The 16,522-nt window shown below is 43.5% G+C and overlaps 1 protein-coding gene across 5 annotated transcripts in view; it reads right to left on the bottom strand.

Moving 5' to 3' along the window:
* Positions 1–16,522, bottom strand: part of ZSWIM8 (zinc finger SWIM-type containing 8) — a 60,928-nt gene that overhangs the window by 20,998 nt on the left and 23,408 nt on the right. For all 5 annotated transcript variants that reach the window (XM_079975074.1, XM_079975073.1, XM_079975075.1 and 2 more), the window contains exons 6-15: positions 16,235–16,316; positions 15,745–15,865; positions 7,942–8,143; positions 7,454–7,629; positions 5,400–6,408; positions 4,013–4,144; positions 2,481–2,660; positions 2,059–2,242; positions 967–1,065; positions 574–698 (exon numbers count right to left, since the gene is read on the bottom strand). In XM_079975074.1, coding sequence (XP_079831200.1) covers positions 574–698; positions 967–1,065; positions 2,059–2,242; positions 2,481–2,660; positions 4,013–4,144; positions 5,400–6,408; positions 7,454–7,629; positions 7,942–8,143; positions 15,745–15,865; positions 16,235–16,316 — 2,310 coding nt within the window. The remainder of the gene's footprint in view (positions 1–573; positions 699–966; positions 1,066–2,058; positions 2,243–2,480; positions 2,661–4,012; positions 4,145–5,399; positions 6,409–7,453; positions 7,630–7,941; positions 8,144–15,744; positions 15,866–16,234; positions 16,317–16,522) is intronic.

Raw genomic sequence — 16,522 nt, 5'->3', positions numbered from 1 at the left:
AGAAACCAGAGATGTTCTTATTGAGTATAGTAGAGGGGGAAATACCAAAGAAAGTACTTAGTCTTTTCCTCTACACAATAACAGTGGCCAAAATAATTTATGCCCAAAGGTGGAAGGACAAAAATAGTCCCCCCAAAATAAACTGGCAGAATAAGCTAATAGAATACGTGGAGATAGCAATGCTGACTGCCAAGGTAAGAAATCAAGGTGAGTCGAATATAAAAGAACAGTGGGAATACTTTGGCGAATATTTAAAGAAATATAACAATCAGATAAGCTTCAAACAATCAGATAAGCTTCAAATATATGAGCAGCAGTTAAAATAAGTAGAAGAAGGGTGGTAATAAAGGAGATACAACTTAAAAAGGACTAAATAAGACCCCACGGAAGTCGAATAGTAAGATAAACAATGGCAATTGTATAACTGATGTATTAAGATATGCAAAATGCATAAATAAAATTAAAGAGAGAGAGAGAAACTACTACTATGCATGATGAAAACAAAAAAAAAATGCACTATGCTCAGATACCATTAAACAGCCTAAGGTCTGAATATCTCCAAATGGGACATACTTTTTTTAGCTTAGATTGGTCATCCTTGTAAGTGATCATGAGGGCTAGAGCGAGATCTCCCTTCTCCCTTCGGGTGCCTTCACACAACAGAGGGTGCTCTGCTTCACTCACTGTCGTCTTCATGCCTGGAAAGCAGAGTACAGAATTCAAACATTTATCCTGCTTGTTTTATATAATCTCTCCGTTTACTTAAGTTAAGTAATAAACCATCAATTATGCTTCCCCATAGCAACATCTGTTCCCTGTGAGGCATCAGGCTTCTCCTTATTACCATTACATATTAAGCAAAGAAGAAAAATTAAGTTCTAGATGACTTGGCAGGATGACCAAAGTTACATCTCTTCATCAGTGAGAGATGAGGCCTGGCATAAGAAAGAGAAGCTAAGCACTCACCAAGAGCAGCGACGGCTGCCTCAAAACCTAGCTCCTCATCTCCAGGCATTTCATTGTTCCAATTACGGCTTGGAGGTCTGGATCCTGTAGGAGAAACCACTGGGAAAAAGAAAGATGGCAAATCAATAGCCAACTCTATCATGCAAGGATTGCCTAGACTGGTAAAATTTCACAGACCTATGAAGATAATAATCTAAAGCATTGCTTTCTAATGTAAACTAACTTCTATCAAGACCTAGATCTTGGGATTTTGCTCAATTCTATTATATAAAAGAAATCTGTTTATTAAATTAACTCAACCAAGTATTATTAAAAGGCCACAAAAGCATCCGACACCTAATCTGCTGGCATCCATTTGTCTCGGGAGACAATGAAGGAGTGCGTCTACACCTAATCACAGATTTGTTATCTGTGAAGACTAGAAAGGAAAAGGTGGGTGGGGGGAGTTACAAAGTAGAATGAATTAATTTGGCAAGGCTGCTAGTATAATAAAGCTGGAAACAGGACTGCAGTCACCACAAGGAAGTGTCTATATCCTTAAAATGCCATCCTGAAAGCTACAGAATTTGTTCTTGGATCCAGTGGTTTACCTGGGCAAAACCTGCAGCAGAAGTTCAGTACTGACTGAAACTGGCCTTTTTTTTTTTTAGAATATGGACACAGTCCCTGAACTTGCTATGTAACTACAGGGTTCAAGGAAGCTTCTGGACATTGGACGGGGCAGGGCAGCTATGTGGTCCATGAGATTAATCAAGTAAGAGCTCAGCTCAGGTAAGCTCTACAGCCCAAATGAAGGTTCCCTTTATATGTGTCAGTTGTAAAAGGCCCAGCCCATACAACTGAGTTAAGTGCCTCCAGACCTCTCTCATGCATGAGAGTTTGGGCAGTACTGGAGATCCACATTCATGATGTGCAGGATGATCTCACACATACAAGTGCTAAGTGGCTTCTATAAAGGCATGGGACTATGGAGTTTGTTCTGCAGAAGTCTGTCCTCAAGATTTAGGAAGAGAAGCAAGTCATCATTCACCCTTTCCCAAAGATTTGGCGTGTACAGATTCCTCTTCTTTAGACAAATCTGAAGGGCTTTACCTGGCGTGCATAAGACATCAAATATGAAGCTGGCCAACATAAGAGGCAAGACAGGGCGGTAATCACACAGGGTTCCTTCCCTCAGCTCTTCAGCTCTTCCCCGAATAGTGTTCATCTCATTAGAGCCAAGTGGAATTTTCTTCAGCAAGGCCACAATTTCAGACTCCTGATATGCCAGCTTTACCTGTGTGTGACACAAAAGCCAGGAATAAAACAAATCCACAGGGCCTCTCTACAGAGACATTGGATAACAAAAGTAACACAGAAGTGCTTTAAATGATGCACAAAAAACATCACTGAGCCTCCATTTTCTCAGATCAAGCAACAGTGGCTAACAGTTAAAGGCTGCCTCTTACCCACGGGCTACCAGAAAACTCCCTGACCTTGGCTTTGTGTAACGTCACATCTAAGCACACACTTACCTCCAAAGCCTTGGTAGAGGCTGGCGGCCTCTGCAGCTCCAGAGCAAACATGCCAATCTGGAAGGCTAGATTGTGGTATTCCTGCCGTTCACTCAGCACGGTCAGCAGGAAAGCAGCTTTGGATAAGGTGTTTGTTGCCATCCATGTCTGCTTGCTGGTGGATACCTTGTTTTTCTTTCCCTGTGGGATAAACAGTTTAAACATAGGGAAACTGACAGACTAAGTTAGTTTCACTTTAAGTCCCATCTGAGTTTATGGGGAAAGTTAAGCATCATGACTTAAATGCTAATCCAGAAGCTTCATGGAAGAATCTGGTGGTGATATGGCCCAAGAAAGTTCTGCATTCCAATTCAGTGAAGGGTGCTATCCATTACATTTTCTAGTGCCACCATTTTAATTTTGTTGTAGCTCACATTGTATCATACATTATACAGCATAAATGGTCATCTAGTACTGTCTAGTTGCTTTGCAGAAGCCCTACTAATTCTGCCTCAGCTAGACTGTTTGCTTATAAGAACTTAATCCGTTCCGGAAGTCTGTTCTTAAACCAAAGCATTCTTAAACCAAGGCATGCTTTCCCATAGCAGCGGGGGACTCAATTTACAAATGGAACACACTCAACAGGAAGCGAAACATGTTCTTATTCCAAGGCAAAGTTTACAAACCAAAACACCTACTTCCAGATTTGCAGCATTCTTAAACCAAGTTGTTCATAAACTAAGCTTTTCTTAAACCAAGGTACTACTGTACAGCTCTTTAATAGCCTTTTCATGAATAAACTGGGGGGGGGGGGGGTTTAACAGACCTGTAATTTTCTGACTCGGTTAATAAAAAGATCTGCACCACACTGTGCTGTTGAACTTTTCAAACCGCATTAAGAAGGCTGATTTTAATGAAAAGTTGCATATTTTTAATTAGATTAGTAATTTCACGGTTAAGAACCCAACCTGGTGACTTGCTAATTGGTAATTTGTCAGAGGGCCCTAGAAATTTATCTGGTCTCCTCGATTTCACAGGACATCTCCATTAAAAAAGCAGCTGAGGCATGAGTATGCATCCAATAGTTCCCACAATCAAAACTGATGCAGCCGATGAATTCATTCAGCTTTTCTGCAAGAGTTCATCTGCATAGAACAGCAATTCCACTGTGTGAAGCATTAAAATTATGACTACTTGGTATATCTTGTGATGGGGCTGGTTACAGAATTCAGGATCCTGAGAATTCAACACACTCTTTAATTAACATGGTTCTAGTCATTATGCAGATAATGAAGTCTCTATCATCAAAGAAAAATTCATCAAGAGTGTACCTTAGGCAAACTATGTCAGTTTATATGAACTGAGTTACTTTTAAAGGTATTTTTTTTTTAAAGAAAAATACTGGACAAAGAAAATTGCCCTGGACTCCGGGCAATATTACATACAGTATTTGTCCACAGCAAAGCATAGCTCTGAAAGAGAAACCATTTCTGTCCTGCTATTATACTACACTTCCCCCTTCCATTCAAACAGTCCCCATAGCAGCTCTGTACCTTGGTTGGGGGCTGTTCCACTTTGAGATCAGGAGGGTTGGCCAGCAAGTCCTTGGCAAGCTCAACTGTGAGGCGACAGGCTTCATTGCTGTAACCATGTGCATAGAGAGCCTCCGCACAAGCAAACAGGATCTGTAAACGAAGGGTTGCAAACAGAACAGATTCAAGCCCTTGCTTTTTCAGATCATCAATACAGAGTTTAGATTTATGGAAAAAAACTCAACAAACTACCTCGGGGATGACTTTTCAGAATACAATTTAGGGCCCAAGACTCAGTTATTTCTTTATTTTTATTTCCATCACTGAGTTGCATTCTTATTGAGGGGGACAATAAGGGAGGGAAATCTCCTGCAAATAATGAAGTACCAAAGACCTCAGGTATAGGTACTGCCACGGGCATAGAGGGTTGTTGTAGCATACTGGCCAAGACAATGAGCCAGAAAGTTTCTGTGTTAAATACCACCTCAGCAACTACCTCATTAGGTGGCTGCAACCATGTCACTACTCTAGCCCAGTGTTTCCCAACCTTGGGCCTCCAGCTGTTTTTGAACTACAATTCCCATCATCCCTGACCACTGGTCTTGCTAGCTAGGGATGATGGGAGTTGTAGTCCAAAAACAGCTGGAGGCCCAAGGTTGGGAAACACTGCAGAACAGTGTTTCCCAACCTTGTGCCTCCAGCTGTTTTTGGACTACAATTCCCATCATCCCTTGCCACTGGTCTTGCTAGTCAGGGATGATGGGAGTTGTAGTTCAAAAACAGCTGGAGGCCCAAGGTTGGGAAACACTGCTCTAGCCTCACATTTGCAACTATGACAACAACGTATGCTGCTGATTTAGAAGACCACTGGCCTTCATAGCGCAGCACTGTCCAGTTAATCTGCCTTGCAGCAGTTCTACGGTGTCAGGCAGAAGTATTTCCTAGCCCTGCTACCTATGATCCACCTTTAAAGGAAGATGCTAGGGACTGGACCAAGGACCTTCTTTCTGCATACAAAGTGTGTGCTCTACAGCTGGCTAGGAGGCAGGGAGGTCATCCCTATAACATTAACCTACCTTACAGAGCTGTTCACAAGGAGCAACATATGCAAAAACTCAAAAAGTGCTACATAAATGCTACACGTCGTTAAAATGTGAAACATGACGGAAACATATCCTGTTCTTTTCCAAGGCATACCATTACAATCAATTATTTGGAGGGACAGAAGAAACAATCCATAATCAACACACAAATCATAAATCGTACAACATTTCCTCTTGGCTATATAGATCTTATCCCTTGGCTGTAAGCAGGAGTGAGCTCTGGAACTTCCCTGAACTTGTATACATTTGCAGGAGCCTAGACAGACAGATTTTTGTAGGTGATTTTACACACATGCTCCCCTTACCTCCATGCGGTTTTCCTGCTCCAAGGGCTTTATCCCAGCAAATATGTCTTGTTCTTCTTCTACCCCTCCCTCAGCCTTGTCATCCTCTTCCTTAGCAACCTCCTGGGGATTCAGATAGTACACCTGGTAGTCGTCTTCCTCCTCTTCTCCTCCTCCTCCAGCAGCACCATTCTCCCCCACTTCCTTGGGCTTCAAACTCACCCCACCAGTACTTTCATCAGGGCAAGGAATGTCATCGTCTCCACTACCCACTTCCCCCACTGGGTCCTTTGGGTTCTTCTTGCTGGATGGACTACTCCTGAGGGTGGGCTCAGTTGCCTCTGAGAAATACACCCCACCATCATCCTCAAAGGTATCCCTGTAACTTCTGCTCAACGGGCTGTCTGTGAAGCTGAACGTGTTGCTAGCCTCGGCGCCAAGGGCCAAACTGCTGTCATCTAAAGCCAACTCGGCCAAGTCCGGTTCCAGAGAGCTGTCCTCGCTGCTCATGCGACGCTTCCCACTATGTTTGCTGGCCAAGGTCTTTCCCACTGGAAGCTTGCCGCCCTTGTTCACAGCCGTCTTGTATGCAGCTTTATCACCTTCGGCTGAAAGTCTTCTCAGAACCCGCTGGGGACCTTCAGACACAACTTTCCGCTTCCCAATGAGTTCTTTGGGGCGCACAGCGGGCTCCTGAGAGGCAGGGCGAGACCGATCCCCTAGTTGCAAGCACGTCCCCGAAACATCCAGACCATGAGCTCTCCCCGCTTCACAAATGGTTTCTCCACACTGCGGTCGGCAGTTTCGCTGCTGGATGGCCTTTACCCAACAAAAGGAGTTCTTCTTGTCAGCATTGCTGTACGTGATGCCTGGAATTGGATAGGCCTCCTCCCAGTTGAAGTAACAAGCTTCCACAGCTGGCTTGAACCCCTGGAATAGTTTCTCGAGGGATTTTTTGTGCTGTCCCCTTTTGACGTTGTCTATTACCTTCAATTGCCACTGCCTCAGCTGTGCGCACAAATCTCTCCGCCTAGAATTACAGGGGAGAAGGAACATGTAAGTGGCACAGAGGAGCTACAAAGCAAGATTTCCAGATTTATTGTTTCCGCCCCATCTAAGATACAGTGGAACCTCAGGTTACGTACCATCCTCCTTACAAATGCTTCGGGTAACGAGCTCCGCTAACTAGGAAGTGGATGCCCCTAGTTGCAAACTTTGCCCCAGGATGCGAGCGGAAGTCGCGCGCCAGCAGCGGGAGGCCCCATTAGCAAAATTAAGAACAGTTTTGGCTTAAGAACGGACCTCCGGAACGAATTAAGTTCGTAACCGGAGGTACCACTGTACTAAATTCAGATCCTCCTTACAAACGTTCCTTTGTTACTTTTATCACTGAGCTGTGATGAGGAGTTACACAGCCAATTCAGATTTCTTAATACTCTTGACTGCATTTATATTAGATAGCATCAAGCCTCAGATGATCAAGAACATATAAAGCTGTCTTATGCATAGACAGACCATTTGACAACCTTGCTTAATAGTGTTTACTCTGCCTCAAAATAACTCTCCAAAGATTCAGACAGGGGCCTTTCCCACCCCTGCTACGTCAGATATTTTAATTAAAAAATGCCGGCAACGCATGTGCTCTCATTCCCACTGAAGTAACTCTGAGGGTTGTAAACAGTGTCAACACCCATCCTCTGCTAATATGGTAGTCAGAGGTCTCCAAGCAAGCTTTTAACAAGTACCACAAATTGATCCCTCTTTCATGCTTTAATATAATCTTCTTTTCTTGGTAGCAAAACCCAACAGTATGATAAGCAAACGCCATCCACCATCACTATGTATCAGAAGTATAGAGCGTTATGAAGCAGTGCAAGGCCAAAGAGGCACAGGATACAATGGGAACGCAGTATGGGAGTTTTGATGGCAATCTTCCCTCCACCCTCTGCACGTTTTGGATCTGTAACTACTTCAAACCTAAATATTTCAAACGCAGAAGATAGAGATCCATTAATGGGCTGGTTGTCAAAATGTCACATTTTACAGCTTCATTAAGGTCTGATCCCACTACCTACCGATGAGGGCTGATGGTCGGATCCAAGACAGCAAGCCTCCAGAGAACCACCATCTCATCGCACATGCTCGCACAAGCATGAGCAGCCACTTCTGACTGGCCGTTGCTACGGCCAGTGTGCCCACTTGCACTGCTATGGGATGCAGATGTCCTTACACTGTACCACCAACCGGTTATCTGTAGAGAGAGGATGCAGACATGTTAAGACACATAATTCCACGCTTAACAGACATCAAGGGAAGTACACCTTTGCCTTACTAAAAAGTATCTGCCCTAAAAATAATACTGAACTGCTTTTCTGCAGGATGTTCACAGCTGGGTCAAGAAGTCTTGATACCTCAATATCCCCCAAGGCTTACTACATTGTCATCACGCCCTTCCCCTCCCCAACGCACTGTGAATCAAATCGCTTTTGTGGACTGTCCTCAGAATTCTTCACAAGTCAGGGTATAAATGCCTTAAATAACATATATGTATATATAATAGTACCTGTTCGTAGGTCAGGCACTGGTCTGTTAGAATTTCTAGCAGAGGGGCTGCATTGGTGTCCCGTCTCTTGAACATCTCCCGAACAATAGAAAGTAAGTTCCAGATGCCCTCCGGCTCCCTCCCCCTCAGAGGACGCAAGAGACAGGCCCATTCGGCGGCAGCTGGGGGCTCCGTGGACGAAAGGTACATAGAGTTCACATCACTGTGAAATTTGACAAGATAGAGGTTAGGAGGAAAAGTCAAGGTAACAAACAGAAGCAGAATAGCTGTTGCTGTAACTCTAAAGGTGGAAAAGTTATTTTATAGCCTTCATCATCTCCAGCCTTCAGCCCAATAATGAGAGACCTAGCACTATTACTCCCATTTTTGCAATTGAACAACAGAGAGATTTACACTAGAGGCCAGTCATCACATCTACAGCTTATACAAGAACTCATATCTACCAGGTCCAACACTCTGAATTTTGCAGCACCCTTATTACAAGTTAGATGATTTCACAGTAAAAAAATTCCAACTAAAAATAAAATATTGTTTGACACAGCTGTGTTGATGCTGATGAGTAAAAGGCAAACCTGAACAAGCTGGACAAGGTTGTGTATTAGGCCCAGTTACTTGGACTATGGCTGTAAATTGCTTTCTTGGGTGAAAAATTTGCCTATGTTACACAAAGAATCTTATCCATCAAAGATAACTGAAACATATTAATCTGTCAATCCTGCGCTTTAGTCAATTGACCACAAATGCTATTAGGTCTCATATGTCTCCAGTAAATCCATCAGTATGTCCTAGAACAACAAAATACTCCAACATGGCTACACATTGCTGGAAAGGATCATTAAGAGATGGGTAAGCTGCAGTGCTGGTAAGACACTATATATATAATTATCTCTTCATTTAAGTACTCCTGATACATTTCCAGAGAGTTTGCTAGAACTCCTTTTGGAAACCATTGGAGTAAACTGAGTCCAATCTTCTATTTGTCAAAAGATTGTGGTTACAGTCCGGAGCATCAAAACACTGGATCACTATGGTGAGCACACAGAAGAGGAATTCACAGGTAAGCAAATTCTCAGTTCTTCCTACTATACTTGTCACCATTCAGCAGTCCAGACACGAGGGCTTAATAGAACTGAGCCATAATTGTACAAGGGAGCGATATTTGCTGTTTGAACACAAGGTTGGTGAAAGCACGGAAGCAGCCTTCAATCAATGGTGGCCACTGCTGATGCAAAAACATTGCTGTCCGAATGTCTAGAGTCAATGTGTGAAACAGAAATGTATACCTTCTTCCTGTATGAAAGTCAAGGAAGTAACGGCTCCTCTAAGCAAGTGTGCTACAATTCCAACAGGTGGTGATTCGTCCAAGGCCTTTAGAAGTTGGCTTTGTTCTTTGGGGGTCACTCCATCTCTCCCCTAAACCCAGTAATTGACAAAGGATAAACTTCCCCATATGTACCCACTTGAGTGCCTTGAGCTGTGAAACTGGCACGTTTACAACTAGCACATAATGTTTGTTCTGCTCATGAAGGTGTCACAGCACCAACCCTCTGGAACTCCCAGCATATTAGTATTAGGCAGGCACCTTCGCTATATTGTTTTTGATGCCTGCTAAAATCTTTTAGGTTTAGGCAAGCCCACGCAGACATTGAATTTTATTCTGTATTATTAATTTAAAATGGTTGATTTAACCTACATTTTCATTAAAAAAAAATGTCTACTTGTTTTTAAAGTTTGATTTTATCACTTTTTTATTATGTATATTTTACATTGTTTCATGTAAGCCATTTCGATATTTTCATTACTTAAGCCATATATACATATTATTAAACAAAAACAAGTAATTCTGTGCCAAAAGATTAAGGGCTTGTGCAACGTTTGGGCAACACCGCTTTTTCTCTCAAGATGTTTAGGGCAAAAGAGGTTTTTGCTCGCAGTGGGAACTACAAGTGACTTTAAGGACACAGGAAGGGTGAAGCTAGGTAAAGGTAAAGGTAAAGGTACCCCTGCCCGTACGGGCCAGTCTTGACAGACTCTGGGGTTGTGCGCCCATCTCACTTAAGAGGCCAGGGGCCAGCGCTGTCCGAAGACACTTCCGGGTCACGTGGCCAGCGTGACATCGCTGCTCTGACCAGAGCCAGAGCCGCACACGGAAACGCCGTTTACCTTCCCGCTGGTAAGCGGTCCCTATTTATCTACTTGCACCTGGAGGTGCTTTCGAACTGCTAGGTTGGCAGGCGCTGGGACCGAGCAACGGGAGCGCACCCCGCCGCAGGGATTCGAACCGCCGACCTTTCGATCGGCAAGCCCTAGGCGCTGAGGCTTTAACCCACAGCGCCACCTGCGTCCCTGGGGTGAAGCTACCTTCATGTAAAATGAAGAGTCCAAAGTTATCTTTGAACGTAAGGGAATATGAATAGTGAAGTACTGTAATGGCAACAAGGAATATAATATTGAGAAATGAAGAAGGGGGAATGACTCTCAAGGGTTCAGAAATTTGCTTGATGAACCACTGGAGGGCAGGATGCAAGGCCACTCTAAGAAAATGCTTTACATGTGGAATGGGAGACACCTGTTGACTAACGATATGAGGGAGCTTAAAGCGGCCATCCAAGTACACAAAGGATGTTAGATTTAACCCCTAAATTAAGCCAACCTTGGAGAAAAACTAGAACAGCAGGGAATGAAGCTGCCAAGAGACCAAGTAGTCCCTTGTCCTGGCAAAATAATGTCCAAGTACCCAAAGAGTGAAATCCCTCCTCACTGTAAGTAGGGTGTCCAACTCTATATAGCTGAGTAATCCAAGTCTACTTACCCTTTCTCTCTGCCTAGAAATGAAGAGGAGTCATTTTGAATAACAAAGGCCACCACTGACTGAGCAGGACACACAGGCTACTAGCCTGATAGGAGAGGACATCTCAGTCACGGGGGGGGGGGAGCGAAGAGATCTCAGCCCATTCCATCCAGATACTGGCAAGAACTCTCACAAGTAGGGGAAAGACCAAAAACCCACCAAGAATCTTTGCTTCATGAAAAGAAGTTTGATTTCTGCGTTGTGATGGGAATGCAAGAAGATCCCATAGGAGGGCCGTAAAATGTGAGGTCAAAGACATGAGCATGAAGGCTCTATTCCTCGGGATCCAAGTTCTGCCTGCATATTATCCTTTCCTTTGAGGTGAAGGGCCCAGAATGAGACACAGTGCTCTGCACAAGACAGGAGATGTGATTCACTTCTGTTTGTTCAGGTACAACACGGTTGGCATGTTGTGTCTGTATGATGACATGGGCCCCTTGATGCTTGTGCTGAAAGTGGAGACAAGCCAGGAAGATTGCTGTTTGCTCATTAATAATGAAGCTGGCTTTATGAGCTACATCATTATCACAACATGTGCCCAGACCATCAAGCTGGCATTAGCATCACTTTTCTAGATGTGGATCTGACAGCAAAAGAAGCAGTAGTTCTGTAGCAACCAGGGATGGCTTAAAGACTGGAGACACTGGAATTGTATAACCACCTACAGTCATAACGAATCCTTGATGTGACTGCATGATAAAGCTGCAGTGGCCAGAAATGGGCCAACCTCAAGACACCAGATCCATTCAAGCTGCCCCAAAAGATGAGCCAGTATGCCCATCACTTGAAGGGCTAGCAAATGTTCTGGAAAACTGCAGCTTGCATAGTCTCTATAATTACACCCAGGCTCTCCATCATGAAAGAAGAAAAGAGATAACTCTGTAGGGAGGCTATTACTAATGCCATATACCTCTGGTTCTTTCTACATCCAGACACTGATAAGAATGTTGCAAAGATAAGGATGAGGTTCAGCTCCCCAAAGTCCAAGGTCTGCAGTGCTTACCACCAGTAACTTGGTGAAGGTTCTTGTAAAGAAAGCTATAGCAAGGTCAGTGTGAAGCACTGAAAATGAGGTTTCCTATGAAGCAAAGCAAATAATTTTGCTATGCAAAATTCACTGGGATGCAATCTTTTGAGGTTTATGCATGTCAGGAACTCACCTGGGGCCACTGTCATTAAAATGGAGGCCCAAGTATCCAGCAAAACCTGACTTTTCAGTTTCAGGGTGGCCTTTCCCTCTCCATTTTTTCTTGAGCACATGAACAAGGAGAGAGCAGACACTTTTGACTCTTTGTAGGTAGGGCACAAGTTCAATAAACCAAGCCTTCAGCAGCTTCTGGATGATCTCTCACACAAACTTTCACTTTGCCAAGGCTGTGGCACAGGAAAGACAAAAAAGATAGTTGTGATATCCCTGCCAGCACCAGCCAGGACTCAAGATGAACCATCTCCTATACCCAACTGTCTGATGTAGCCAGATCCTGCATGGGGACAAAAATTTCCACACAACCCACTACCTGGGTATGGAAAGCCATCTGGACACTGAACTCGGTGGAAATTTTAGTGTGAGTTGCAGGAGCATTTTCTGGATCCTTTTCAATTTATCACTTGTCCCCCCTGCTCAGTCACCTTCAAACTTACGTAAAGACAGACTTGGTAGTCAGTTATTCTCCCCACAGTTAGAACCAGAGCCACTGGTTGAAACTGTGGATGCTGTGATCCTAGCTACATATTGCAGCACATAAACAATGCCATCAAGCAGGGTAGGAGGTGCTGCTGTACAATTAACTACAAATTTGAGCTGCTCTTGGGTTTTTGTTTCCAGTGCTGCCATTTCAGCCATGCGAGGGCCATCCTGGAGCATAGAAACACAGCAGCAGCCATTAAAGATCTCCTAAACACAACCTGAGTCCTTCTAGCAGTCTAGTCTCAAGGCATCTCCCTCTGGAATCAGACAGGAATCGCTGGTTACAGATGTTGTTGCCTCAAAATTAGGAAACATCTACTCCTTGGAATCAAATGAGAAAGGATGAATATATTCCAGTGCTTTGGTTGTGAGTGGTACCTTGTCACTCCATGACCAATGTGTTGACTGAACATCTCCAAAATAAAGGACCAAGAGCATTGTCTTCTGGGTCTTAGGAGCCATGCCATGAACTTGAATTCTATCAGGGATCTATCATAGGAATCTGCAACTGGAGCATTTCCAGGACCTTAGTCTAAATCGTCAGGAATGCAGAAGCAGAAAACAGACACCAAGGTGTTTCCTTTCTGTCTCCAAATGATTCAGAGAGCAAACTTGACTCAATATATTGGTGATCAGCATTCAACCCAACCAATTGGTGCCTCCTGCATTAAACTCCTCAGTAGGTCTCAGCCATGTCTATTCCTATGTTCTTTTTGATGACTCAAGACAAAAAGAGAGAAATCACGAATGCCTTGAACTACTCACTGGAGCTGGAAATAAGATTCTCTACCATCCCTCTGTTAAATGGATGTGAAAGCAGTTATTTCTAAAAGGCAAAGGCAAGCATCCATCTTGTGAAGCCTTGTATTACCCATAGGCTCCCTATGGTAAGATGAAGATGGGCAGGTGAACTGCAGTCCTTGGTATCCCAAAGGCAATTACATTAATGCCTAGAGAAATGAAGAGAATTCCCCAAACATTTGAAGCCATTTCCAGAGCAGCAGTACGCATCTGGAATGATGAACTGTTTCAGCTGGAGTTCTGTTTTCCTGACTCACTGGGGAGTGCCACGAGCTGATCTCCATCTTCAACCAGGACCTGTGCTGGAATTGGGAGCTTCAACAAGGGCTCAAGGCTTTCTCTTGATGTGGTTTTGTCCAAGAGTACTCAGAGGATACCGTCTCCATTGTAACAGTATGTAGGAGGAGGAAAGAAAACTGGAAATCAAATTGCAAGCCCCCTGAGGGTTCTCTTCTACAGTGTAATGCTGGGGCGGAATAAAAGGCAAGCAAAGCACTGATTGATCACTTAGGAGCAAAGTCGCAGATAAGCCACCTTCTTCACCATCCAACCCCCCCCCCCCAAAAAAAAAAGATGGAGCCCTAGTGCAATGTAGAAGTAGCCACCAAACCAGTTTTAAGTAGAAACTTGAATGGCATGACACAAACTATTATTATTTATTAAATTTATATGCTCCATAGATCTCAGGGCAGTTCACAACATAAAAATACTAGATAAAAAACACAAAATACATAATGATAACAAGAACAAATCAATATCCCCCCTCCCCACCCACATTTAAGAGAGTTTGGATGTTAATCAGCCAAAGGCCTGGTTGAAGAGGAACATTTTCGCCTGGCACCAAAGGAAGTATAGGGCAATCTATCCATCCATTTAGCGGAAGACATGTACAGAATGCAGTGGCTAAGGTACTGATGGGAACTACTATCCAGGCAAATATTATGGTTGCACTGGTTGCGCGTGTCCCGTGCAGATGACCACTGCACCAGAAGACCATCAGTCAGGTCGTGCATCTGCAGAAGTGACCAGAGGAGGAGCGCAGTAAGAAGAAACGCCATGGTACACTTGCATCAGCTCAACTGGACACTTTCATCTTCCCCAGCTGCAACAAAACTTGTCTCTCTTGTCTTGATCTCTAAAGCCACAGCAGGCACTGTAAATCTCCAACAGTTTGACTTCACCTCTGAAGGCAAATGCTTCCACTGTCTCCTGAGACAGATGCCAACAACACTGACATATAAAGCCCTAAGCAGCATGGGCCCAAATATCCAAAGGAGCACCTCCTCACATATAGACCTGCCCATGTGTTAGGATCTGGTGGCAATTCTGCAGCCCTGTGAAGTTCAAGGGTAAGAGGTTCATGAGAAGACCTTCTCTGTGGTGGTCCGCAGGTTGTGCCCCTTCTTATGAGACGTGCCTGCCCCACAGGCTTTGGTGGCGGAGGATGAGTTCAGAGTATCACTTGTTCCACGGTGTTGCTGCTGGTTTTGCTTGCCAATATTGTCTATTTGATGGCTTAGTATTGTTATACAATATGTGGCCTGTTTGCTCTACCTTGAAACTGCATTGTGAAGGCTGGGCTGTACATGTGTATATATAAATAAATATATAGAGATATAGGGAGAAGATACTTGATATACAGCTTGCTATAAGGAGAAGAGTTCTGTCCTTTTTCTATGCACTAAACTTTATTGTATGGAAGAGCGTTCAGACAAATATGCAGCCAGAAATGATGCATCAAATCTTGATGGAAAACAAAGCCCTAACCCACTTTGACATCAACTCATTTGAAGGTGCACAATCGCTGCCAGTCAGGTGACAAATCACTTTTGAAGGAGTTCCTCTCAGCGCTGATCAAATGATGGGCACTGTGAGCAGCCCCTTTGAAAATGCACTATCCGTGGGGAACTCCCATAACACAGCTGATTCCAGATCCACCTTTACCCTAGAATCACATATGATGTTGGGTATTGGGCAAATGGGTGTGGTTTGGGAGAAATGACCTTGCAGGTCTAATTTGGCTCAGAGGCTGGACGTTCTCCACCACTGCACTAGAAACTGGTCTCTGAAAAAAGCTGTCATTGTGTTCCATCAATAGCCGATGGTTTGCTGTCCTGACTAGACAAATTCTTGGTTAAACACACAGGGCAAAGTAATACAAATACTGACATTTATAACTTAGAAGCAACCACAAAACATAGATTCAGACCACCTTCAGAGAAATCATAACCAAAAGGTGTGCCCGCACAATTTAAACTAATTTGTTCAAGTATAGCCTATTAGCCATTTATGGCTGTTGGCCAGATGCTTGACAGACCATCTATTTTCACTGTCTGACTCAATCTGCAAAAATGGGGGGGGGGGGATGTCAAGCACCTGGCAGGCTATGATAGAAGGCATGAGGTTGTGTTTGGCTTGGTGAACCACCACAAGTTGTGAAGGTAAAAGGAAAAAGAGAATTTACCTAAAGACAACAGGAGATGGACCACAAAATTTGTGAAGGGTTTTCTTTATGTTGTCGCTTAATGTAGATTCATCCAAGTACCAGGTGCTTTGATCTGAGGCAGAGGGACCGGCAGTGGGATCTTAAGAAAAAAACAGATACATTTTTGCATATGTTTCTGTAAGTGGTTTATCTTCCCCATTTACCCAGAGTGGCAGGTGAAAGAGTACACCTGAGCTTCATTCCAAATATATTTATGAAAGCTCAAACAAAACTGTACTCTCATCCCAGTGGTACCACATGGTGGATTAAAAGAAACCCTAAGAAAATAATGTTTCATTTCTCACCACTCATAAGCCAACAGGTCAAGAGGATTCTCTGTTTATTCTTTTGACTGTGCTGCCCTCCCCCTTACCAATCACAGAGCACAATGCCCTAGCATTTCAAAAACAAAGTTTGCCTATTTGAAAGCTATTATTTGTATTAACATACAGAATTCTGGTAGAGTTACCTGGGGCTCCACATACAGTATTGATAGCAGTGGACTGTGAAGAGAGCAACTCATCCAGCAAGCGCTGAGCAGTAGGAAGGATCTGTGTGTGAGAAAGACATTTAACACTGACTGTCTCTTCCATGAGTTAGATCTGTTAAAAATTATCAAAAAGTGTGATATCAAATAAAATTTCTCACTAGTACTTCATCTGTTTCCAAAACAATGCATACAAACCAGTTCACCAAAACGCTTAAATATATTAATCTGTAGCTAGAGAATTACCGTGATAAATGTGTTTTGCATAAT

Source organism: Podarcis cretensis (genome assembly GCF_951804945.1).
Source record: "Podarcis cretensis genome assembly, chromosome: 5".
Lineage (NCBI taxonomy): Eukaryota > Metazoa > Chordata > Lepidosauria > Squamata > Lacertidae > Podarcis > Podarcis cretensis.
The sequence above is the reverse complement of the archived record's forward strand: the minus strand, read 5'-3'. Positions and strand labels throughout refer to the sequence as shown.